Source organism: Mchenga conophoros, linkage group LG5, assembly GCF_057382185.1.
Source record: "Mchenga conophoros isolate Kocher_MC1m ecotype Shallow Benthic linkage group LG5, M_conophoros_male_GT1.1, whole genome shotgun sequence".
Classification (NCBI taxonomy): Eukaryota; Metazoa; Chordata; class Actinopteri; order Cichliformes; family Cichlidae; genus Mchenga; species Mchenga conophoros.
In genome coordinates this window covers 31,818,008-31,844,625 of record NC_140530.1, presented here as the reverse complement: position 1 = coordinate 31,844,625, position 26,618 = coordinate 31,818,008, and the positions used below count along the sequence as shown (strand labels likewise).

Genomic DNA, 26,618 nt, shown 5'->3' with positions numbered 1-26,618 from the left:
TGCTTGCAACCCTGTGAGTGGTGTTTGAGGGAAAGTTTTGCACACAAGAGTTTATATATTTGGAGTTAATTAGCTTTAGCGCTGGATTTTCACTTTTATACAGAGGCAGACTTTTTGCTAAGTTAACTGGCTGCCTCTAGCCTGATATTATCTTTGTATATATATCATGAAAGTAATATCAATCTTCTCATCTTTAGTAACTCTTGATGAGAAAGATCCAAAAGTGAAGTGCTGCTGTATGTACTGTTTATTGTTCAGAATTTCTGGACACAGGCTGCTTTTAAGCATTCACTGGGTGCGCAGATTTCCTAGTATTGCTTATTGTACTCCTTGTACTCCCCACCACCACTAGACACACACACACACACACACACACACACACACACACACACCCCATTCAACCCTCTTCCAGGCAATTTTGGCTCGGAAACATCATGTGTAAAGACCATTATGCTCCCGGCTTCACACAACATCTATAGGAAAGGTCCTCTTTGAATTGACAGCTCAATTGCTTGGAGGCAAAGCATCATAGAAAGAAACCAAAAACCCAGCAGGATTCCTTTGGATTAGAAATAGAACAGAGGACGTTTTGACTTTTCATATTTTTTGCCTTTCAGCACAAAACAAAAAACTTATCATGATGTGATTCCCATTTCCTGCCTTACTGAGTTCCCCAACGTGGTTCAGATGGCCAAGGTAAAAACGTATGATTATCTTCATACACACAAAAAAAAATCTCTCTGCATATAATTTGACTTTGTCAAGTGTATTTTTTCATTCACAGCTTGTTTGTGAAGAAGTAAACGTGGATAGGTTTTACCCTGTCCTCTATCCGAAGGTAAGCAGTACTCCTCATTGCCACTTTATCTTTTGATCCGCGTTATCCCGCAATACTAAAGTACCATGAATCGGACTAGAAACTCAATTTTCTCTTATCCTCAGGCATCAAGGCTCATTGTCACCTTTGATGAGCATGTAATTAGCAACAATTTCAAGTTTGGGGTTATTTATCAAAAGTTTGGTCAGGTGAGTGCACTTCAGTGATGCTGCTGCAGCTTATTTCAGCTTATTTCAGCTTTTGAAGTCACTCTTCCTGAAAATTTTATTTGCTTCTTCCCTGCAGACATCAGAGGAGGAGCTATTTGGGAACATGGAAGAAAGTCCAGCCTTTGTTGAGTTCTTGGAGTTTCTGGGCCATAAGATTGAACTTCATGACTTTAAAGGGTTTGGACAGTTTTGCATTATGAAGTCTTTCCCCCAAAAACAGAAAAACTGACCTTTTAAAGCACTTTTGGTTATTCTCACTCGAATATGATGTGAGATGCATCATTCTATTGATCAGTGTTGGCTTAAAGAGCAATGTAAAAAGCCCTGATATTTGTAGTATTGACTGAGGGATTAAGCAAGCAAAAAAAGTGCCCTTGGCATTTCCCCAATGATGAATCAGTATGGATGGACAGTTGTCAGAGAGCACGCACCTATGTTCCACTTTTCCACTTTATCATTCTCGTCTTGTGTCTCTCTGCTGTTAACCACAGTGTTATACTTGCCTTCTTCTCTTGTTTCCTCCTCTCTTATTTTTATTGCCTCTGCCCTTATCTTTCTTTTGTCTTCTCTTTCCTTTCTTTTTCAGTTTTCGGGGGGGACTCGATGTCACTCATGGCCAGACAGGGACAGAATCCGTCTACACAAATTTTCACAATAAGGAGATCATGTTTCATGTGTCCACCAAACTGCCTTACACAGAAGGAGACTCACAGCAGGTATAGTGATAATGCCAATGATTAATCATTTAGGAAACCAGTTTGTGTTTTCAGGACCTTCAGTAATTGATTTGTAAAGGTCTGTGCTTGTGACACATTCATGCATCTGCAGCAGCAGCTGGCGGGTCAAGGCATTTAACTCAATGCTGATAAAGGAAGATGAATCATGTTCATTTGTAACTTTGATGTGCAAAGTGGAAAAAATAAGGATTAAAATTGTACATCAGGGATACTTCTTTGCTTTTTTGCTGAGAGTTGTTGAGAAGAACTGCCCTAATGTTCTTACAATAAACACTATATTGAGACTAAAAACAGCTTGAAGTAAACAGCTTTTCTGGCTCGTTATTAAAGGTAACGAGCGAGACTCCTCTAACATGTTATAAATTTGTTTATTTTTTTCTAATATTGATTTCTGGTGTTTGACCTTAGTTCAGCTTTTGATGCCATCAATATCACAATTCTGAGTTCACTTTAAAGGTCGGCCTCCAAGAAAGAAGCCTGGTTTACATCATATTGGTCAGATTAAGCTCAGCGACTTTGACTGGGCCTATTTCAACACTGATTGTTTTCTTTTTCAGCACATCAGTTGCAGATTTGTTGTGTGCTTGGGATCATTGACCTGTTGTGTGACATAATTTAGGCCAAACTGTCAGACAGATGGCCTCATGTACAGAGGAGTTCATGGTTGGCTTAATGACTGCAAGGTGCCTATGTCCAGGACTGCATAGAGCCCTTCTAAAGCTTTTGTTTTCAGAACTGTACATACATATCTTCCATGTTTGTTTGCTATTTTTATTACAGCATTCCAGGGATTGGCAGATATTAACAATGGAAGTAATTCCATGTTTGTTGTGCTCACTTACCCCAGAGAGAAATAGCATTTTTAAGGGTTACCATTTCCACTAGAATTACAGTGGTCTTTTTTGTACTGAAGTTTCTCCTCTCTTGAAGACTTTAATCTATTTGATGTTATGTTGCAGTGAGCTGCATTAGTCCTTAGCTGCTCTTCAGTCCCTTCTAGAGTGGTTTGAACTTTGTTACCGCAGTAACCCTGTACAGATGGTCCATATTGCCTAGGCATGGAGAGATACAGAGAGCATAAACAACACCCACATGAGATGATTCATCAGGGAACTCAGGAAAAGAAGGCAAGGTGCAAGAGTAATAGCTCAGTATTCAGTACTTCAGGGAGGAAAAAGTAAAAGATTTCTGTTGCCAGACCTTACTGAATGTAATCAGATTTGAAAGGTCTTACAGTAATAACAGATGTCAAGTGTTTCAAATCAGTGACACATACGCTAAGCCTGTTTGTGTGTGGTGATGGTATACGATTGCAGTGCTTGGAAAAATTAGATAGAGCGTCTTCAGCTGTTTGGTTTCAGAGAGTCGTTGTGTGAGTAAATACTGAAGCCGACAGATAATCAGCTCAGGGGTGATGCAGTAGTAGCCTGGATGACATGAATCATAGCCATGTGTAGCCTATCTAATTCACCTTCATTACTGTCATAAAAATGCATTCTTTACAAAACCTTACAATATTCAGCTTTAATTGATAAAAATAGTAAAACTTGACTTAATTCCTGTCAGACTTTCAACACAGTTACATAAAACTCATTTTGCAGATAAACTCAGTTGTGATAAAGTTATCAGAAAACCATCAGCTGTGAGACTGATTGAGAGCATCTTTGATGTTTTTTCACATAATTTCACCCTCTTTTTTTTTAAGTAATAAACTGGCATATTTATAAACACTTCCCAGAATCAGAAACACATCTTCTTCATATGAACAAACAAACAAAGTTATAACCTTATTAAACTTCTAGTAGAAAAGCAAACACCATAATCATCTCTAAATCCTATTTGCTGTATTGTATTTTGCTTCCAGTTGGTTGACTCTAACACGAGCACCAGCCAACACAAGAGCTCTTTTCAACAGGTGTGAAGTAGCTTTAGAAAAAGGCTGTTAATTAGTCTGTCAAAGACAAAGGCTAATAAGTGAATGCTGCTGCTGAGCAAGTGTCACAGTACTGGGGAGTTTTCTGTGGGTCCTTTTTTTTTTTTTTTAATAAAGGCTGCCTGCAATGAGAATACATCCCTCTGATTGATTGATTTCCTTTATCACCAAATTGTATCCATCTGCAAAATCTGATATATCTTGCCTCCACTTATATGCAGTGGTAACATTTGGGTCACACGGTTTCCACGATAAGCATCTTTCTTCTAGTTTGGTGGGCTGAACTGAATATGATATGATATTCCCACATTCAGTAGCTTCTCAAATTGTTTTACTGCTTGGTTCCTGAAAAGAAATATGGGACGCTATTATGTCTCAAACAGGAAATATGCTTTGACTCCTGGAAAGTCCTTTTCTTCTTTTAGAAGGAAGAGAAAAAATTAGATAGTCTTCTTAGATAGTCATCGAAGCTTGTGAGCTGTTTAATCAAAGTTCCTAGCAAAAAGGCAATGAAGTGACAACATCTATTCATGCTTGAGCAAAGGAAGAAGATATCCCTAATGCAGAGCTTTTTGAAAGATACCGCTTGGATACAAATTTTAATACTTGAGAACAGTCCCTTTGTCCTCCAGATGCATGAGTGTCCTTCTGGCAACTTGAAGCTTTTGGCAGCAAAGAAGATGAAGTTATTTTGCAGCCATGATAACATTCAGTCGTCAGCAGATTCATAAAGCATTTTCTGTTTGAGTTTGCAGTACCTCCACTGATACTGAGAAGTGTTAATTACCAAAATATCCACACTTTTCTGAAATAATTCGAACTCAGTCTTAAGTCTGTCTTACAGTGAAAAATCTGTTTCCCAAAGCAGATTTCTGTCTGTACTTTCAGAAATGCTATATACACCCATGAGTTGCATGTTTTTTGTATATATATTTATTTTCTGTAAAATATTGAGATTTTTCATCTTATTAAATTGTTGGAACAAGAGCTTCAAGATGGATTTAATTTTTTGGCTGATGGCGTCATGCGTTTCAGAGGGAGAGATTGTGCTCTTTTGGATTAAAGTCATGTCTACCTTGCCAGTCAGTCTTTTAGAGCAATTGCTGGCAGTGATGTTTTTTTTTGACAGGCCTGTATTTGTGTTAGCAGAAGTGGTCATTTGAGATGTTTCCGCTGTTGTTAGCTTTGTTTATCTGTGCCCCCCAGCTGCAGAGAAAGAGACACATAGGCAACGACATTGTGGCCATCGTGTTCCAGGAGGAAAATACGCCCTTTGTACCAGACATGATCCAGTCCAACTTCCTGCATGCATATGTGGTGGTGCAGGTGGAAAATGCATGTACAGACAATGTCACCTACAAGGTTGGTTCTAAGGACAGTCAATACTGTATCAAGAGGATTTGAACAATAGGGACTTGTAACACCCATTTATAGATTTGCTCATCCATAATTAAGGAATTTTATTCTGCTCTCTAGTTTCTAATAGTGGCATGTGTATTTCAGTCTCTAGGCTTACCTGCTTTCTTTTTTAGGTTTCTGTGACAGCAAGAGATGATGTACCCTTCTTTGGGCCTGCTTTGCCTGACCCTGCCATCTTCAAAAAGGTCAGTTAACGCCATATTTTCCTTTTTCACCACACAGATAAAAAAAATATTTTACTCTGACCTCTCACCTTTTTATTTGTTTTATTCAGGGCCCTGAGTTTTATGAGTTCCTCTTCACTAAACTCATTAATGCAGAATACGCCTGCTACAAGGCTGAGAAGTTTGCCATGTTAGAGGTGAGAAGCACACTGGAGCAAATTGTGCCAAGGGAGTGTGAATGTGTGTAGTGTTGATGCAGACTTAAGCACACGCCTGTTTGCACAGGTCTGCATCCTGCTGGCTGTACTGATACGAAGTGGAAACATAGATTGTTGTCCAAATCATCTCAGGCAACAACCCTGATTCTTATCAGCATTGTTGCTGATGTTTATCATCCTGAAGCAATTGTTCAATCCCTCCTTTTAAATGGTGAATATTAGGTTTATGGTTGGTATGAAAACGAATTGTCTTGTTTGTTGTTGTCAGGAGCGAACTCGTTCGGCACTTTTGGAAACACTATATGAGGAGCTGCACATAAACAGTCAGTCCATGATGGGTCTGGGTGGCGACGAAGATAAGCTGGAGAATGGGGGTGGAGGAGGTGGAGGAGGAGGAGGAGGCTTCTTTGAATCATTCAAGGTAAACTGTCATTCCTCATTTGATGGAGTGCCTTGGTAATCTGCAACTCTACATGCATGAGAGAGAATAGTGATGAGTGGAGAAACTTTTAAGGTGCTTTATTTTGTGCGTCCTCTGTCTCTTGGCTGGGATTCTGGGTATTCACACATCAAAAAACAAAGCATTGAAAATCTGCGGTATCTCAAAGGACCAGTCCTGTGGCATTTGCATTCCTTACTTGGCTGTGACTGCTGAACTCAGTGTGCTCTCACATGATGGTATGGTTTTGAGGCTGTGGAGTGTCCTGTTGTGTATGAAAGGCACTTTGCTCTGACTGAGAGCGCTCCATCAATGACCATTAGGGTGGTGGAGCGTAGCTCAGCTGCTGAGGCACGGCAGTAGAAGCTGTGATGGTGTGTGCCTGATGAACGATTTAATGACCCCTCATTAGGGAGCTGATGGTGCAGTTTGGATGTCTCCTCATGGGCAGCATTCCTTTGCTGTTTTGCTCTTTGCTCTGTGATGATCACTAGTTCTAGGTCATCTTTTCTGCTGTTTCTCTGCAACTTCAGAGATATATATAAAGCCTTTCTATCCTCTCTTGCTCTGCTGTTTGCTAATGTCTGTCTTTCTTCCATACATTCATAAACTTATATAGATGAGCACAGATGAGCTCCCACCCAAGAAATCCTACCTCATTTTTCTTTCTCACTGTCGAGAATGGTCTTGCCGCTTGGTCTTTTTTCTGGCTCTCTATATACTGTTCTACTCCCTCTTCTACTTTCTCTCATAATAGTCTTGGTCTTTTTTGCTCATGACACAAAACCCAACTCCAAAACTCACCGTGTTAAGTGCCAATTTCCATCCTTAATGCCTGCAAAGCCTACACTCTCTTAAATCCTCTGTGAACCTACATGTCCTCCACACAGGCTCTCCCCTCTACATGCTATCCTGCACTGCCCCTAAGTGTTCAATAAATAATCATGCATACATCCATACACTTGCATATGCACATTTAAGCACACCAATGCACACATACATGCCCATATAAACACATTTTATCCCTTAGCTTTATCACATTTACTGTGATGTACATTTATGTAATGTATAGCATGTAGCTCAAAGAATCATATTGATATGAAATTAAAGAGAAACAGTGGACCAGGTGGAACAAATCTCAGTTGGCACTATGTGGAATATAGTTGAAGAAGTACATGTCAGTTAAATCATTCCACTGATTTCCACTAAAGGTTTTAGAATGCATAATAATACATAGAGTGGTCTGCTCTAGCAAAATAAAAAAAATAGAAAACACATAATTATTTTAATTTAGATTAGATTTCAGTATAGATTCACAATCATTTGAAGTATATAATGCTTTGCACTATTCATCAGGGTGTTGTGTTTCCACATATTAACGTGGATCCACTGACAGCATCTCCTCATTTCTCTCTGTAGCGGGTCATCCGCAGCAGAAGCCAATCTATGGACGCCATGGGCCTCAGTAACAAGAAGTCACACACAGTCTCCACTAGTCACAGTGGCAGCTTTACCCACAATCCCGCAGAGAGTCCCAAAACCCCAGGGATTGTAAGTAGCCCATTTTGGTTCACACGTTGCCCACCTAACACTTAGATTCAGGGTATAGTATACTCGCAGAGCAGTGGGTTCACGTACAAAATAAATTAACCACTATTCTTTCTCGTAAGAAGCACTTTGGGAAATTACTCTTGTTGGCACATCGGAGCACTTTACTTTGATCAGTATGTTAACATCAAACACTCACTTTCATTCCCTAGATTTTAAATTCACTGCTGCTTTTACTAAATCAGATTTCACTAATCAGCCTTTTTCCAAGTACAGTTCATAGTGTTCATGTTAATACCTTTTTTTTATTTGGAAAATTAACAGAAGCGCTCATTCGCCATTTGTCATTCATCCTCATCTGTTTAAAGAATCGTTATCTTCACAAAGAGTGACAGACTTCTAGGATAATGTTATAAAATAATGTCAGCTGTGGAATTAACCCAGTGATTTTCTTATCAGTATATATAGATGAATGATTGCTTGTGAGCCCCAATCTAGTCTCTATTCCAAGTTGTGAAGTGAGCTCAGTCCAGCTGCTGTATGACTACCCAGACTCCCTTGCTCCTTGCTGTGCTTTGTCATATATCCTCCTGCAAATATTGTAATTTTTTTAAGCAGCCTTGTGCATGTGTGGCTGAAGAAGATGCATGGCACAAACCATAGGAGCTCACTGTCTTGTTTGTGTCTCTTTGAAAGATAGATAATTTATTTTCAAACTTGTTTAAGATTTGCTGCAGCGTGCCATTTGGTTACTAACTTTACTAATCCAGTTAATAAAAGAAGACACATTTTGGAAGCTACCCTTTGGTTTGCATCAGCCTTTTTGTCCCATTTCTTCTTTTTCTGAATGTATCACTAAACTAACTTGTATCCCTCAGGGCAGAAACTGCTGGCTTGCCCGCTACCTTGAGACTATATCCTGCTGTGCCCTCCTATGTTGGACCCCAACCCGCTTCTGCTCTATAACGCCTTTCACTGTTTCCTCGATATTATGTCTTCTCTGTTGAGTCACGTTGCAGTCTCCTTTTTAAGCATTTTTTGCACCTTGCTGTTTAAATTCTCTGTGCTGTTCGCATGAGATCTTATGATGTGTTCTTTTCTTTTCCTTCCCCCTCTTGCTTTTTCAATCTCCTCTCTCTCTGTTTCTGCTTTCCTTGCCCTGTTTTGTGTACCTCAGTCATTGCTTGTCCCAGGGAAAAGTCCCAGTAAATATGGACGTCGAGGCAGTGCCATAGGGATAGGAACAATAGAAGAGGTCCACGTATATTCTACCTACTTATTTAAAACATTTCTTTAATTGACTATTGTCTTTGTATAATGTAATGTTTAATTAGTATTTACCCTGTTTTAAGTTTAAAATACGGTTTCATTCCTGTGGCTGTGAGAGGTTTTCAGATTTGAAGAATTTATCAGTTATAATGATACTTGTCGGGTTATAGTTTTAATTACAATTTCCTTCATTTCATTCATTTGCACAACCATCATGGGTTTTGGTAGACAGAAGGCAGATCAGTGTCAGGACTTTCATTCACGAATGTGTTTGCACCATTTTACTTTTAAGTTAGTTAAAAGTAACTGCAAGAGAAAAATATATTGTAAAAGGAGAAGATAAACAAACTCCCACTTATGTTCTCATAGACAGTCGCACATCAATGAATCATACTGCGTCTTAAATTAAAAGTGTGCACCAGCCAAGCTGATGTACACGCTGCACCTAAGAAAATAAAATGTCAGAGATGATGAGATGTTCAGAGATAAGAGTAAAAATAATCAGTTATAGAATATATAATGAATTTTTGTCTGGAGCCAAGTTCATCACGGATTTGTAAAATAAAATGTTTTACAAGTTTGTCATAACTTTAACTCAGGATTTATCCAACCGTTACTTCAGAATTCCTCTACAAGATATTTCTACATGTAGAAAGCTTCACTTTATGCACTGCATATCATGTTTTGTTGTTATTACACTATCCCCAAACTGTGTGTCTTACTTTCCTCTCCCTACCCACCGTCAGTCATTGATCATTCCTGGGAAAAGCCCAACCAGGAAAAAGTCTGGGCCGTTCAGCTCCCGTCGCAGTAGTGCTATTGGCATCGAGAACATCCAGGAGGTCCAAGAGAGGAGGTGAGAGGACAGAGCAGAGCTGATCAGCAGAGAGTGGGTAGTGAAGAGAGAACAGTGTTGTAACAGATGGAAGACAGGACATTAAAATGAGGGATACAGCTATTAGAAAATGCACTGTGTAAGATCAAATCCTAAGAGAAGGGCTTGTCAATGCTTGATTTGATTAAAAAAACAACAACTGCACAGCTGTTGGTTGCTGTCAGTGGTTCAGCTCATAATGCTCAGTTTTAGGGTGGAGCCATGCTGAGTGATATGAATGCACTGTAACCATTTATTGTTAAACGAAATCAGATGAGCTATTTTGACTACTTTATATCCTTTCCTGAAGCCGAGAAGTATCACCCAACACCCAGAGGACACCAGAGAGTAGCCACATGTCACAGGAAAACAAATCAGACAACTCCTCCAATCACAGTTCTCCAGAGTTTCCTACCACAAAGAACAGGTGACTGTTAATTTCATTATGTAAGAGTATACTACTTTGTATTATAGTCACACACATTGAATCAGTTTGAAAAGGCTGCATTGTATTTTGTAGAATGGAACAGTGACATGGACGATTGCTCTCCAAGTCATAGTCCTAATCCTCTTCAGCCAAATGAATATAACAACCCCAAACATTCACATTATTCAGTCAAACTGTGATCAAACTATGGTTCTTTTGCTTGTAACTGCTTTTTTCGGGAACAACAGATGAACTCTGACATAAAGATGGCAAAGTAATTAGACTTTTAAAGTGCACTTTATTTTATTTAATTTTTTTAACCTTCCTTAATGAACTCAGTAGAAGGAAACCACAAAGTGATTATGTGATCAGAGTGACCCAGGTGTGTAGTTTGGCAATGTGTTACAGGGCACCATCTATCCCTGAGGCGCAGGACCTTTCCCGCTCCTCCTCCAATGCCAGCAGCTTTGCCAGCGTCGTGGAGGAGCATGAAGCAGAAGAAGAGTACGACACTGGACTGGTAGGTGGAGTAATTACACATTATCAAGTGCATGCATAAAGGTTACTTCCTCCAAAGCCAAAATAAGTCATCAGCGTCCTAGCATTGATGATCCACAAGTGCTTCCATCAGCATTTATTCCACATTTACTGCAGTGAAAGTATCGCTTTGGTTCTTATCTGTTATTTGCTGTAAGCTGAACAACTGGGGGAAAAAACCCATGAGAAGGCTTGATGGATATCACTCCATTCTAGTTAGGACATTCTAGCTATTTCTTTCAGATAGACTGTCTGCATTTACAAAGAGACAAAAACAAATGCACAACTGAATAAAACTTTAGTTTTGATTATGCTGCCTTCATCTTATTGTAAGTTATATATCAAACTTACTTTACTCTTCTTCCAGGAAAGTGTGTCGTGTGTTACACCAGTCAAAAAAGATTCATTTGTGTACAGCTCTGGGGTGGAGGACAGTACCAGCCAAGGAAATCTTCCAGGTGAGCTTGGGAGCTCATATTACTGTCTCAGTAATATCCTGAAGTTGTGGTTACCAAAAGGTCAACTGTTTCACATGTCAAGAGTATCTGGGGGAAATATATATAGGGCAGTTGCAAAAATAACACTCTGTGTTTCCTAAGAAATTAATATTAAAGCACCCTTGAGTGATGGAGCTCAGCTTCCCCATATGGAGCTTACCAACAACAACAGCAGTAGGCATGATTTGTACAATTTAGCGAACTCTTCCTAAATAACTCACATTTACTCTGAAAATGTATCTGTTTCCCACATGAAACATACCCCACATTGGGGTTTTTGTATTTATAACAGCTGGCAGCATTATATGCTTGAGTTTATTAACCATGACAGCAACACATCTGTCCCCTTCCTTCCAGCAGCTTCACGTCTCCAGCAGCAACCGGACGCAGCGAGGACATTAGAACCAAAAGGGACAGACAGCCGGTCAAAGATGGAGCGCACTCAGCAGGAGCACAAATTCTCATCGGTAAGACAAAGTGCTTGGTGCAAGTCATCAAATAACACCGCAATGCTTTCAGAAATTGGTAGAATGATTTAATAAGCGACTTGAGTAAAAGGACCAATATTCCTGCTGGTCATTTGAAATTGTTCTGGGAAATTATATTCGCCTGTTTTTGTTCTACTAGTTTCTGATGCTGTACAGAGTACAGTAATACATCTACAGGCGTGAGGGTACGGTGGTTTTAGGTCCACATTCACTTAACATCTGAAAGCATGTTAACTGAATGCATGCTTAAACTAACACTCAAAAGTCTATAACACAGATGTCATTTGTTCGGAAATGATCTAGTAATCAGCCCAAACAGAAACCAGAGAATCACTAAACACCCATTCTCAGAAGAATGGGTGTCTATACAGACTTTGAGCCCCATGCATGTTTAGTTGGATGTATGTATGTTGAGATATTTGACATAATAAGTTGAACTTAGCTTTGCAAGAGGAAAGTTAATTTGTGCAATTAACATAAGTGTTCATCTTAATTAAGGTGTATTGTTCCTTTTAAATCAAATAAATATAACATGTAAACATAAAGACACTATGCACTAGCATGGCTGAAAACAGAAAGGTGAATCAATGCAAACCAATAAATATTTGCATATTGACTGCACCATGGTTTCTCATTCCTTATCTGTATGCAGAACTGTTAGCCACTCTGTCGCCCCATCATTGACATCCATTTTTCAGGTAGGTTATAATGTTGGTACAGCCTAAGGGATAAATTCCCACATTCCTCCATTCCCTTATTACTTCATTTACCTGATGCTTCTTTCTGCCCATTTATGTATTTCTCCTTTTCTCCCCTTTTGTCTAAGCATTCCAATAAGGGGCATCTTTGTCTAAAAGAAGCAAGCCAAGGGCATGTCAACTCCATCAATGCAGAAAAGGAGCAGTTAGAAGCCAGATCAAGCAACTGACAGATCATACTTTTTTTTTTTTTTGTTTGACTTGGATCTGCTGCGTGACATGACAGACACCCAGACACCTACCTACCACCATTTCCATGCGAAAACCTCCGTTTTGTTCAGTACAAAGGAAAAGGACCTCTGCACTCATGCAGCATCTCTCAGCTGGCAATGCACAGTACATGTGCCCGCCTTCTCATTCTTCAGGCCAGTAAGCTCCGAAACCTAATTCTTACTGTAAAAACTCAAAGATCGGGATTCAAATGGAGATTTAATCTTGTCACTGAAAGAGTGGTTAAAGAAATCCACACAGCCGGTGTTTGTTCAGCCTGTAAAGAGTTGAACTACAGAAGAAAGCTTTGTTTTTTAATGTCAAACTCACATCCCACTGTGATATTGGTTTGACTTTGATGTATCAGGTGTATGTGGCTGCATCTAAGGCCGCATTTTGTCTTTAAATGTTGATGTATTCTTTTCCGAGTATTCTTCAGTAGATATTTGTTGTGTTTTACAACTTCAGCAAGAGTATGTCATGTTTTAATCAAGGGTACTTTCATGATGCTGTTGCTGGTGGATGTAAAAACTATTATTCACCTTTCTCATTTTTAATTGATGGGTTACATATAAAAGACAAAAACTGTGCCACAGTGAAAAAGAGACCTATTTTAAGAGAAACGTTGACCCTATTGGTTTAGTTTAAGACAAAAGCAGAGCTACTGTAGTGCCCAAACCAGCGACACGCATCATCAAATTTGCAAACTTAAAGCAGTTCTTTGAACTTTTCAAAGATCTTTTTCACACCCCATTTGTTGATGTCTGTGTACAGGTGTGTATACAGCAGTAATGTGTATGGTGTAAATCTGCTTGTCAAAATCCTCTCCTCTGTAAACTGGTGCCATGCTTGACATAAAGGTGTTGTCCTTGTGATTTGTGTTTTACCGAAAAACCAGCCGACATCTCCAGATGCAGTGCACACTGCTAATAGAGAGCCAAATGTCAAAGTTTCCTACTTTGTATGTAAAGTGTAATATATGTATGTGACTTAAACACTACATTTTCAGAGATACTCCTGAACGTTGACCTTTTTGAAAAACCCGATTTGTTGCTGAAAGTAAATTACACTGTGACTCGTCTTGAAGTTGCCTTTATGACTGTCATGTGAGCTGCTTTAAAGAAGGGTTATTTTTAAAGGCACTGTGCTGCTGCCTGATTGCTTGAATGTAAAATGAGGCAGAGATGGATTCATTTGTACATATTTGCTCACAATAGTTGTACTGTGTTGATTCCTGACGACAGTAAACATGAGCAGAGAGGCTTTTTTTTTTAAGTTGTGAAGGAACAAGCTCATATAGGGATGATTTATTTCAGTGACGTGACTGAAGCAGACCTTTGTCTTTTGTGAATTAACGACAGCATTTATAGTTAAAGAGACAAAAAGTTTAAAACACTGGACCAAATGTACTGTTTAATGTACTCATCAAGTTGTTTATAGCATAAATCACTCTCAATACAACACATGCACAGAAAAACATAGACAAATGTAACAGTAACACATGTCAGTTACAGCCTTTCAGAATCGTTTAAGGAAGATGTATTCAAATCATTTTTCCTCCTGAATCCTTGAGTAGATAAAGCCTGCCCTCGTGTGGCTCTGAGTTATTATAGCACATCACTATGTGGTACCATCATCTATCTGTGCTTGCACTGTATGCTAACCACAACACTGGAAACCAGTCTTCTCTGTGCTTGATTCAAATGATTGTATTGATTCTTGTCAGCTTGCTTAAGCCCTTGTTTAAAAGAAACGTTTGTACATATAGCTTTTTTTGTAAAATAAGCTAACTAAAAAGTTTAATAAAGATGAAAATGCATAAAGTGAATAAAGTTTCATTTCTGCAATAAAAAAAAAAATCATGTTTGCCATTTAAGTATTTCTGTGTGAGAATGAAGCACATTCAATATAAAATGATTGATAAGAAACTGAAAGGCATTCCTCATTCATGAAGGCAGAGATGATTCTCTGTAAGGCTTTAAGGAAGCTGTTTTCCAAGTTATCTAATACACCAACCTAACCACCACCATCTGCTCCTTTTAAAGTTAAATCCCCCAAATTTTTATGAAATCCATTCCCAGACTGGATACCAAATACATGTTTTAACATTCTGTAAGTACATCTTTGTATATATGTAGATTTGTTAGTATCATCGTTTAGTTAGTCCACCATTGCATCACTGTTAACTGATTCCATTTCGAGCCACATGAAACATAGCATGCATGCCTTACTTACCCTGTTTACAGTGTGTCAGAGCTACATTAAGATACTGTTAATGCAATGTAGTCTGTTCCCACAGCTGTTTTCATCATTCTCTGCATGACATTAGAAAACAGTTGCATTTATCACCAACCACCTTTCTAATTTCTTATTTTGTAAAGCAACATTTGCTGATCTTTAGTATTCATTACAAAATGATGACAATGAAGTGTTTGCTATGGCAATACAATGATTTTCATGATGGGCGTCACCAAATCAACCAGGGCTGAACTCGTTCTATGCCATATCTATATTATTTACATCTCCAGGTTCCACCACTTGAACTCAAAGGGCTCCCTGCGGACATTGGACCCACAGTGGACCTCTCCCAACAGCTGGTGGTAGGATGAATAGTCGTCAATGAACGTGCAGTTGAGGCCCAGGCCTTGCATTAGAGAGCACATCTCAGCCTCGAGTGCACATCGTCCATTCACTTTGGGGCCAAAGGGCTTTGGGATACCAAGGTTTTTCCCCAAAACAATCATGTTCACCTGGAAACAAATATAGCAAATAGTTCTTCTGTCAGCCCAAAGATTTATTTACATCTTTTTTCAACTAGCAGGAGCTTTGATGCCTAATAAAATATAATGTACAATTTACCATGTCGGGGTAGTAAGCTACTGCTCTATACTCCTTTTCATCCTCCACTAGTTTGAAGAGGATTGGCAGATCAATGATGTCTTCATCGTCTAGGCCTAGTTCCCTCTTCAACACATCCCGGTTCCAGTCGATGCAGCTCTGGAAATAAAATAATGATAATATATGCCTCTAAAATGATTCTCATTTTGCTTGTTAAATTACTGTGCTCAAAATATAAAACATTTTTCCATAGTGGTTCATATGGTAGTTTTGGTTTACGTACCACCAAAATCTACCCAAATACAAATGTACCCAATAGTATGTGAATATCAGCCCTAATATGCAGGTTAAGATCATTTAGCCACATTAACTGCAAAAATTTCTCTAAAAGAAAAATCATGCATACATCCATGCATGTGTCTTTGACGTAGCACTTGTCGCTAAACACGGGGTCACACTGCACAGCTCAGTGACTTTAGGGTGGCTTGGTCATAGGAGGCTATTTTTACACTAAGTCAGTTTGACAAATGTCTGGCCAGTGTTGTTACGGAGTGCAAATATCTATGAGAAGGAACAGCATGTGTAGAAGTATGCTACATAGGTTCATAGGCTGTAGAGTACTGATGCACACAGTAAAAATTAAACTTAGGAATTAAAGGACAAACGGCTTCTGAGAAAAACACAAAAACTTGTTGTTTGGACCTTTAAAAGTTGTAATGACAAAGGGGCTCAGAAGAGTAACTTGAGCAATGCCAAATGCATGCTAGGGTGGGGTAGAGTACAATGCAATTGGACTCTAAAGCAGCTGAAATATCTTAAATGATGAATCCTCCTTTACTAATGCTGCCTGAAACCAACAGTAAAGCTTGTTGGAAAGATAATAATGTTGTGGGGCTGGTGGCCATGAATTAGTGCTGATAAAAAAAATTCCTAATGTACAGCATCCTGGCATTCCCCATTCCAATACCTTTGGCAAGAATTGAAATGCTGACTGCGTGCCAGCCGCTCTCACTCAAAAACAGTTGTGCTTTCACTAATGCCATTGTGGGTGAATGGGAGCAAATCCTGCAACGAGGTTCTAAAATCCAGTGAAAAGCCTTCCTAGAGAGTAGAGGCTGTCATAGCACCATATTAATGCTCGTTGCCAGAATGTGACATTCAGCAGTTAGATGTGTTATCTTTGTTTACATACTTGTGTCTTCGTGCCTGAACTAGCATACCATATTCTTTTCTGGTCTTCTTTCTTTTCATCTTCTTTCCATTTCTATAATCTCACTCACCTGTACATAGTTATTTTCAGCTTGGAGTTTTTCATCCTTAAGGATTTCATCCAGTGTTATTTGTTCTGCATTTGTCAACCCTGTTTGGGAACATCATTCAGAGTGAGTGATAAGGCTTGGTGCCATGATGAATTTGTGCATTGCTAAGATGCCCTTGCATATATTCTACAGACGTTGCAGATAAACACTGGCCTACCATCAAACAACGTGGCTTGTCCGTGTCCACTGCTCTGTAGGCCTCTGAATAGTTTGTAACCTGCGTCTGGGCTGGACAACAGCAGTCGGAAGCCCTGTGAACAGACAAACAAGAGACAAAGATAACAGTGAAGCTCTCATATCCTAAAACCTTATATAATTCCACAATATACAAAGCAGCAAGTCACTATCAAGCAGATGCAGCACCAGATTCACTTCAGTAGAAAATTTAGTTACCTTTCTGTCAGGTGCAGGAACGAAAGTCATGAATTCATCCACGTGGCCAACAAGGAGCCAGTCAGAGAACAAGGCAATGGGCTCCTGAACCTTCTGAGCCCACAAAAAGTCTTGAACTACTTTGGTCATATTTCGTCCTTTAGTTGCCCTATAAGAAATAAAAAGGTTTCACTTTGCAAAAGTCATCTGTAACATTTCTGCTCTTGGTACATTTGCTTACAAGTCAAGAATTGATCTTTGAATTTTTTTAGAAACTCACGTAGGGAAGGCAACCCCAATGATGATTCTACCCAGGGGGTATTTTTTTCCATTTACTGTGACAGGAGGACTGACCTCCAGATTGCCAAACGAATCTAAACTGCTCACATGTTCATCTAGGGCCACCCTTGTCACATAGCCAAAGTCGGGACCCTAGACAAAGTAAATAATTGTTTGTGTTTTTTTATAAATCAGCGTAAGTAATGTAATTTTCTGCTTTGAGCCTATAATTTGATTAACAAAACCAATGTGAATAATATACAATCAAAGCTTTAATGACATCAACAGTAAAAACTTATTATAAGCTTTTCTCCTACAAGCAGCTCATCATATGGAAAGTTTGCTAGCTCGCCATCTCTCGGGGAATCCAGAACAACAGGAAAACGATGATGAGGTGAATCGATGTAACCAAATTCCAGTTCATCCTGAAAAATAGAAAATATGTGTTATATTTATGCTGTCCTCTTGGCTTAGTTGATTAGAGAATTTTTTTTCTTCGTGTGAATGAATAGATATGTACGTGTTTGCAAATGTTTGTGGTTTTCCGTTTTGCAGTGTGGTTGTTGTGAAACCAGTTGCTATTGTGTAATCTTTCAAAGAAACACTTTTCGTGGTTTTCGTGTTAATGTTCGTCTTATTTACTGTTCCTGTTTACTTGGAGTTATAAAACCACAATGTTACCATCATTAAAACTCATAACCCTTCCTTGTTTAAAAGAAAAATGGCTTACCTGCATCCAGCGGTCACCTCTGTTTACATATTCATGACAAATGTTCAGCTTGTACCCACTCTTCGCAACAAGGTTCCTCATTCCTTTCAGGAACTGGTAGTTATCAGATGTGCTAACAAAGAAACCGTCAAGCAGTTTTTAGATTGTGCCACAACATAAGTAACATATTTGAATTTATTTTAGTGAGAGCTTTAAAAACAATTTAAAAATTAAATTGTAAAACAACAAATGTCTGTGAAAGCAGTATTTACAGTATTTACACAGACAAACAGGTTTGGCTTTCTTGGAAAGAAGGCAAGCTAAGGGGAATGTGTGACAGCAACAACAGCTGTCACCATCATGCTCATTATTCATGAGTCTACACTAACCTGCAGACAAACACCTCTACAGGTCGAAGCGTGTTGGGTGTCATGATCCATGGTGCGACTTTAAACACAACTTTGTCAGTAAAAATCGGCGTCTCAGGGAGACCCTGTTGAAACATGCGAGAGGCTGTTGAGTACTGCCGGTTATACTCCATTCTATGTTTGTAATGCAACATTAAAAAATGGATTCAAAAACTTCATGTTAACTGGAGTCACAAAATGTATCCGCTACAGTTATGCTGTAGTTAAGGGTGTAAAGAAAGAAGGTGATTAAATAAAGCAGTGTTACACTGTAACGCTATACTCTGGAACTTACATCAGAGATTGGTTCTAATAGACTGAGGTTGATGGTGACGAGTCCATTGAAGTCTTTGTCAGGAAACCTCAGGCCCTCCACATAAAAGTTCATCTCTGCCACGCCTCCAAGGTAAGGCACTTCCTTGGACAGCACATCACTGCTCAGCACCAGTGGATAGTCTTTCACAAAGAGATTGTAAAGTTTCTGCGCTGAAGTAAGAATGACAGAAAACAGGTTAAATACTTAGGCGGTTAACTTAGAAACAAAAAGAAAAAAAAGAATGTGTTCAAAACATGCTTTTACAGATCAGGTGACATGCACATCAGATCAAATGTTCCGGGGCTTTTCTTTATACCCACTTCTTTACTCACATAGGCCACTATTTGACACTTCAGTGGATCGGTTTCTGAAGACTCGAACACTCTCTGCATCTCCCTGAGAGATGTGCATGGTTAGTTTGTAGCCCTCTGGGAGTTTACCCGGGCCTTTGGTCCGCAGCACCATGACAGACATGTCCTTTAGATCTGTACATCCATAAAAATTATTAATGCCGTTGGCACCATAGAATTTTTTCCCATCTCAGGTGTTGTGCCTGGTATCTGCTGTAGTCACTGACTTACAATAGGGGCTTTGATCCCGCGCTATAGTGCAATTTGGTACCTTCCATATCTGTACTAGTTACTCCTTCAGTGCTGAAGAGACTTTTTTTAACTGCTCCACATGCTGCAGACGTCAGTCAGCATGTGGTAGTGTTTCTGGTAACTGTAAACCTTTGACTGAGCAAAAAAATGACTTAATCTGACTAACAGTAAATCTTTTTTGACAGTTAACATGAACTTGAATCATGCTCTTGATAGAGGAAATGCTGAAATCAAGAAATGTGACATACTGACTTGTGACAACAGCAATGTCATGCAATTACACAGTTTCCTTTGGGATTAATAGAGTATTCTGATTCAGATTCAATTTTGTGCTACTATACCTTGCTATCATTTTCATGTTGACTGGCACTTTGGTACCTTCCATACCTGTACTAGTTACTCCTTCAGTGCTGAAGAGACTTTTTTTAACTGCTCCACATGCTGCAGACGTCAGTCAGCATGTGGTAGTGTTTCTGGTAACTGTAAACCTTTGACTGAGCAAAAAAATGACTTAATCTGACTAACAGTAAATCTTTTTTGACAGTTAACATGAACTTGAATCATGCTCTTGATAGAGGAAATGCTGAAATCAAGAAATGTGACATACTGACTTGTGACAACAGCAATGTCATGCAATTACACAGTTTCCTTTGGGATTAATAGAGTATTCTGATTCAGATTCAATTTTGTGCTACTATACCTTGCTATCATTTTCATGTTGACTGGCACTTTGGTACCTTCCATACCTGTACTAGTTACTCCTTCAGTGCTGAAGAGACTTTTTTTAACTGCTCCACATGCTGCAGACGTCAGTCAGCATGTGGTAGTGTTTCTGGTAACTGTACACCTTTACACATAACGCCTGACCAGCATATACTATCAAATTTCAGCTCTACTGGATTTTATCTTTACCCTTGTGAGTCTTTGTCTCTCACAAGGTTTCTTTATCAGACTGATTTACCATATCACCATTTGAATCTGCTTAGTACAGACAATAAGAACGGCTTTTCTAATGCTAGGGAAAGTTTAAAAAAAACTTGTGGGTGGTACAGAAAACAAATGAAAAAATAGAGTATTTATTGGTGAAAACTGAAACTGCACTGAAAGTGGTTTACCAGACACTTTATAAATGCTTTTGTCCTCGCTGTCTGGTGTCTTCTTGTAGGTCTTTTCTGAGTCACAGTTGACCAAAAGGATGGCCCCATGCCCATTAGGACCCCATTTCCAAGAACCCTAAAATATTTTCAAAAAAATGAAAATGTGAATTTTGTGACTTAAAGACTTCAGCAAAATCTTCTGAAAATAATTGCAAGCTGAATAAGCATGTTTGCATCTTGTCTTTACTGACATACAATGGAAATGTGATATTGTGTTGAAGTAGTTCTGTCATGTAAAGCTGAAACATTTTAGATCACCTTTTTAGGGTTGTTTTTCTCCACGATGCCATCTCTATCAGCATCGACATCCAGTGAGAGCTCTGCATAACAGAAAGCTTGTTGATCACACACACTGCTTTTCCAGATACAGGCTCAGATCGCAGTACAGCTATTGTTTTGTTTTTTCATATCACAATCATCATGATATGAAACTCTGGTGAATCGTACATCATGTTTGGATTGTAATGAGCAATAAAATGTACTATTTTACAGACAAAACAACAAGTTCTTAGTAAAATGCATGTTGCGTCATTATAATTTAACTTACCAACAGCTGTCAGATGCACAACTGCTCTCCCTAAGACCTCTTTATTCGCCCCATAGTACTGGACTGACAGCTTTTAAAATAAAAGACATAAGCTGATGATGTGCAGAAATTTAACAGGTATTGATTTTATATTGTTTGATTGTGAGTTGTCCATTGTAAAGCAAATAGGAGTGAGCCCTGGTAATTTCAACAGCTACAATTCAATCATTAACTAAAGTACAAATCCTGACAGGAGTTCGGTTTGACAGTATTTTTACCCACAGGTGCAGGAAAACTGAGCAAAAAAATGACTTAATCTGACTAACAGTAAATCTTTTTTGACAGTTAACATGAACTTGAATCATGCTCTTGATAGAGGAAATGCTGAAATCAAGAAATATGACATACTGACTTGTGACATCAGCAATGTCATGCAATTACACAGTTTCCTTTGGGATTAATAGAGTATTCTGATTCAGATTCAATTTTGTGCTACTATACCTTGCTATCATTTTCATGTTGACTGGCATGGTCCCTGCTGATGAGCAGGACTGAGTTTTCAGTGAGAGGGATGGGAGAGAGGTGGGATGTGTCCCGAGGAGTGGGGCTGATGCTGTACTGAACATTGGCAGTGCCTTTCACGGAGAAGAACTTGGAGGTGGGAGGGGCACTCCTGAGAACCAGAAAAAAAGCACAATTTGATGACAGGTGTTTTATACAACACAAACATATTGTATTAAACATGAGGTCCACTTCAAAAAGCGCATATTTTTCTCCATGTACATATGAGGAAGTGCTCTGACGTACACAGACAAGCCACAAGCTTTAGTCACAGTGATATCGGTCTGCTTAGAAACTGACCTGATAAACTGAACAAGTCATATTCTTGTCATTTCTGTAGCTGTTCGTGCTTTTTACACTAATTTTTCTTGAGGCACTAGGAACATGATAATCTTGTATCATACTAGGTTGCAGAGGGGTTTTTTTTAACCCATGTGTCATCTGTTTGTTTAGCAATAGGCGCCATTGAAACAACTGAAAGAGTTGGTCTGGCAAAGCTGAGACCACAACGTAGACAACTTGACGTGGCACAAATGCTGATGTCTTTACAGCAAAAACTTCTTGAAGGTGACATTTACTGAATGGTTTAATAATGCTCTATAACACGATGATGGTTGTAGTAGACATAATTTATTGACTTTGCACTACATAAACTGGCAGCTAGAATATGTCAGAATTCTATTGTTTAACCTGAAGGATGATATTTGTGTGCAGTTCCTGGTGGTGGCAAATCTAATAGTCTTTTGTTTGTGGAAAGAATTAACAGTGTTTCATTGTTGCTGTTAACAGGAGAGACTTTGTTTTCCAAAGAAATGTATGGTGTACATTCTGCCAAATGCCAGCCTACATAACAGAGAGACAAGGGATTACTGACTCGGCAGAGTGGGAGACTGGAATATGGACGGGACCACCTGGGCCTCAAAGGGGTTTTAGAATATCCAAAAACACTTTCTATCGAGAATTATTTTGATTTTAACACTAACTTCTTTTCATTCTATCAGTCCCTATGTAGAGAACACTGACAGAGATACTGGAGACTGATTCCAACGTGCGATTTAAATGTTAATCACCAAGACAGCTCTTGTTTTGTGTACAAATGAATAATGAACTTCAGATGAGTTTTCTAATTCCTGAAATAATGTTTTTGACCAATCATGGCTAACCAACAGTACTACTCTTTTAATGGAGAAGAGAAAGTCTTTTGGCTGTTTGATCACAACCATCACAACCACACTGCCAATAAAAGGTAATGAATAATAACACATGCATTTGATTTATATTATCAATATTGTTTGTAAAAAGGATCTGGGTGGACCACACCTGGATGTGGAAAACAGCTTGCTCTCTGGCCACCCAGCTTTAAAATAAAATCATGACCTCTTTTGGCCAGCAGTCCCTGACTTAATGATGTTAGTAAAATAGGACTAATAATTTAAAGTATAACATACATTATATGGACCACACAGTATTGTGCCGAGCCTCTTAAACTTTGAATGCAGGCATTTTAGTCCCATTGCCACAGGTGTATAAAATCAAGGATCTAGCAATGCAATCCGCCTTTACCAACATTTGTTAAATAATGGGTCGTAGAAGAGCACTGGTACTATAATAGCATGTAAATTCTCTGTAAAATCTCTTCCCTTTTAGATAATCCAGGAGCAGCTGCACCGTTGCAAATTGGACGGTTCAGTTACTAAAGAAACTTGGCCACGACGCTACCAAACAGGGCCGCAGGGTGCCAAGACCTATATTACCTGGAAGTCTTCAACGCTCTGCTGACTCAGTAACTACTTCCAAACCTCCTCTGGTATTAACATCAGTACAAAAACTATGTGCCGGGAGCTTAATGGGGGCACATGCCCGAGCAGCTTCTGCAGGTGTAATGTTTTTTTTTTTTTTGTTTTTTTTTGCAGGTGTAATGTTTAAGTGTCCCAATACTTAGGAACACTTCTGCCCCAACATAGTGTATAGTGCTACTATTCAAAAACACAACCGATAGTATGCCAAAGGTATCATACAATTGAATCAACATTTCACTAAATATTTTAGCAAATAATTAACTTCTCGAACATAGAATACTGCACGGATGTTCTGTTAAATAAAAAATAAAAACAAAGCAACGCTTGTGAAGCGTGCGTATTTTTAATGACAGTGAAAATACAATCTGCACACAGGATACATATGGACAATCGGCTACGATATTTGATAGAACATTAATATTACCACAAAGCAACGCGTTTGCTTATCAACCCCTAAGCAAGACATTTCACATAACTCAGGTGAGCTTTTTGGCGAAGAATGTATTATAGCGGTTTGAGCAAGACCTACCTGTTCAGGTTGACGTTTAGCTCCGAGCCAACTACGTATAGTACCGTCGTAGTTTTGCCGTAATCTATTCTGAGCGTGCGGGGATGGATCATGACTGTCGTCTTCTCGCACTGTTAGACAGAGACTGACCACAAACGTCCAGCGATTGCTGCGACAGTACAGAGAAGTGAAAGCGCAAACTTCTAAACTGTTTCAGACCAGCGCGACAACTCATCATAAAAGCTGCAGGTACGTTGCTAGGCTTAGGCTTTGTGCGGTGATTGGTCAGTCAAATTCCACTCCGCCCCCTCCAGTGGCCACTTATCCTATGGCAGTTCTTTATTCTTATCTATTGATCTTTCTATTTACCGAGATCTTCTGGAGGAAAGTGGGCTGGCTCTGTGCACATTTCAACTATTAATAATTGAATAGACTGATTTTATATAGTTAACTACTTTTCCTGAGAATTCAAAGCGCTTTATACAGCTTGCCTCATTCACCCATTCATTAAAAGCACTTTTATCCATGCTTTTTCTACATAAGAGGTTTCTCTACATTCACACGCATTCACACTCCGACGGATACATCGGACCAATTTGGGATTAATATCTTGCACATGATATTTAGCATGCACACTGGAGAAGCCAAGGATCGACCCACCAACTTTCCGATTAGTAGTAGATGACCTCATAAGCTATAGCCAACCCAGTACGAACAGATGACTTGTATTTTTTTTCTGTATTTACTTTAGGTTTTTACAGACACATTGTGACAACTGACACCAACCAGCGCACCCACCCACTGCACCATAGAGCCGCACCCTTCGAGATCTCTCAGCAGTATGCACTGAACAGTCACTTGAAAGTTTTCTACGTGATGTTCTCGCCACTGTTACCAACATTATAACGTGCATATAGAGCTGAGTATGTGTGTTTAGAGTCATGTTAGTGTTTCACCTTACCTGTTCACCTTTGCTGTCAAAGAGGTTCCAACAACGTAGAGAAGTTGCTGCGTTTTTTGTGTGTCTAGACGACATGTAAGTTGACTACCCGTGGTAACGTTTCTTTTCTTATTTAAGAAAGTAGGTATATGTGGAGGGACATTGGTTTGGTAAACGTCTTGAAACATGGTTGACGGCTGTTTGCCTCCTGTGAAGAGTAGTAGGTGTGTGCAGATGTACTCATATCTGAAAAGCCTAAGTAGCTTATGTAATTTGCAGTAGGAGGGACAAGCTTACAAGCCTTCCCATCTTTAAAATAATTTGCCAAAACCTGTTAATTAAAATCTTCAGAGGAGTTGTGCAACTTATGATTGGTTGAGGCCAATGGAAGTTTTTGTTCCACACCACAGACATTGCTGTATATTGCAAAGGCATGGCCAACCTGCTAGGGCATGTCATAGGTTCAAGGACTGTATTGTACTGTGTGTCTGTATGTACAATCATTTTGTTGGTGTTTGTGGGAATAAATAAGTAGCCCTTGAAAACTAGGTTGCAGAATAAGGGCCAGGTTCTGTTTGCTGTCACCATCTGGGTGTTTGGAGGTTAATGGTTAATCTGCGTTTAACACTGGATACTGTGTTTCCTCTTAAAAGGAAAGTAAAAAAATCAGAAAGCTTTGACTCTCTGATATAAATCGCAAACACACACCTTAAAGCAGATAACCTGTAAGCTGGAGAGGAAATTGTGATGCACTAAAGATTTTCATTCGGTTTATAAAAGCAGTTTTCTGTTCTATAAAAAAAAGTGCAGATTTCTACAAGGGTGTTCAAAAAAGTCTCACCATTAGTTAACGCAGTCACTTCAAACATGATAAGTTTATCTCTATTAATGGGGTACACAAAAGCTGTAATTACACAACAACATGAAAAGCTTTTACTTGATCCAGTTGTCTTAGCTAATTATAACCCAATCTCCAACCTTCTTGTTATGTTAAAAAAAAAATCTTGAAATCAATGTTATCAATGAGCAAACTGATCATTTACAGTGGAATGGTTTATTTGAAGAGTTTCAGTCAGGATTTACAGTCAATTTCTATCATAGAACATAAACTGTCATGTAACTGAAACAGAATAGGAACAGATCCCGCTGCAGAGCTACCTGTAGGACATTTTACTGTACTATTCATCAGGATAACGTTTCTATCATAGAATAGAAACAGCACTAGTTAAGATTATAAATGACCTGCTTATGGCCACTGGCAGTGGACCTAGCTCTGTGCTTGTCCCATTAGACCTCATTCTATACTGCTCATCATAACATTTTAATACAGAGATTGAAAACATTCTTAGTATTAAAGTCAATGTACTCCAATGGTTTGAATGGTATCTACCTGAAAAGTTCCAGTTTGTGCATGTAAAGTAAAGTTAGTCATGGAGTTCCACTGGCTTCAATGCTGGGGCCAATAATTTTTACATTATGCATGCTTCCCATATTAATATAAACTACTGCACTCTTTTTTATTACAGATGATGCCCTGATATCCAGGTATATCTGTCTATGAAGCCATAAATCAATTAGCTAAACTAGTGTCATGTCTTAAAGATGTAAAGGCCTGGATGTAATTTTCATCTGCTAAACTCAGACAGAACTGAGGCTATCATGGTTGGCCCTAAAAATATGATGTCTAACAGGATAATCTGGATAGCAGTATCTTGGCCTC

General features: G+C 39.0%; 2 protein-coding genes across 13 annotated transcripts in view; one reads left to right on the top strand and one right to left on the bottom strand.

The window, feature by feature from the left end:
• Positions 1-14,397, top strand: part of rap1gapb (RAP1 GTPase activating protein b) — a 109,574-nt gene extending 95,177 nt beyond the window's left edge. For 8 of the 11 annotated variants that reach the window (XM_085274922.1, XM_085274919.1, XM_085274926.1 and 5 more), the window contains 18 exons: positions 618-696; positions 785-838; positions 943-1,026; positions 1,124-1,224; positions 1,634-1,763; positions 4,924-5,079; positions 5,250-5,321; positions 5,411-5,497; positions 5,787-5,939; positions 7,377-7,508; positions 8,683-8,760; positions 9,521-9,630; positions 9,959-10,075; positions 10,466-10,595; positions 10,980-11,070; positions 11,467-11,576; positions 12,250-12,295; positions 12,424-14,397. In XM_085274922.1, the coding sequence (XP_085131048.1) occupies positions 618-696; positions 785-838; positions 943-1,026; positions 1,124-1,224; positions 1,634-1,763; positions 4,924-5,079; positions 5,250-5,321; positions 5,411-5,497; positions 5,787-5,939; positions 7,377-7,508; positions 8,683-8,760; positions 9,521-9,630; positions 9,959-10,075; positions 10,466-10,595; positions 10,980-11,070; positions 11,467-11,576; positions 12,250-12,258 (1,693 nt within the window). In that variant the 3' untranslated portion in view covers positions 12,259-12,295; positions 12,424-14,397. The remainder of the gene's footprint in view (positions 1-617; positions 697-784; positions 839-942; positions 1,027-1,123; positions 1,225-1,633; positions 1,764-4,923; positions 5,080-5,249; positions 5,322-5,410; positions 5,498-5,786; positions 5,940-7,376; positions 7,509-8,682; positions 8,761-9,520; positions 9,631-9,958; positions 10,076-10,465; positions 10,596-10,979; positions 11,071-11,466; positions 11,577-12,249; positions 12,296-12,423) is intronic. The other 3 variants (XM_085274916.1, XM_085274917.1, XM_085274925.1) reach the window with 3 other exon arrangements.
• Positions 13,966-25,117, bottom strand: padi2 (peptidyl arginine deiminase, type II). 2 transcript variants are annotated; one of them, XM_085274927.1, is made up of 16 exons: positions 24,920-25,117; positions 21,592-21,763; positions 21,112-21,181; positions 20,823-20,884; positions 20,523-20,640; positions 19,138-19,290; positions 18,785-18,975; positions 18,472-18,575; positions 18,104-18,215; positions 17,691-17,798; positions 17,375-17,526; positions 17,116-17,263; positions 16,880-16,973; positions 16,684-16,763; positions 15,425-15,562; positions 13,966-15,315 (listed from the first exon to the last, which is right to left on the bottom strand). In XM_085274927.1, the coding sequence occupies exons 1-16, from the start codon at positions 25,084-25,086 to the stop codon at positions 15,082-15,084; spliced, it is 2,103 nt and encodes a 700-aa protein (XP_085131053.1). In that variant the 5' UTR covers positions 25,087-25,117; the 3' UTR covers positions 13,966-15,081. The 2 variants fall into 2 exon arrangements, with proteins under 2 accessions (XP_085131053.1, XP_085131054.1); XM_085274928.1 differs by lacking the exon at positions 24,920-25,117 and adding an exon at positions 23,980-24,267.
• Positions 25,118-26,618: the final 1,501 nt, after the last annotated feature.

Coding starts and splice junctions, on each gene's coding strand:
- padi2 (XM_085274927.1), bottom strand. CDS start 25,086: ATGTTTCAAGACGTTTACCAAACCAATGTCCCTCCACATATACCTACT. Junction 21,182..21,591: donor AACATGAAAATGATAGCAAG/GTATAGTAGCAC, acceptor TTATTTTAAAAG/CTGTCAGTCCAGTACTATGG. Junction 17,527..17,690: donor TTCCATATGATGAGCTGCTT/GTAGGAGAAAAG, acceptor TACTTTGTCTAG/GGTCCCGACTTTGGCTATGT.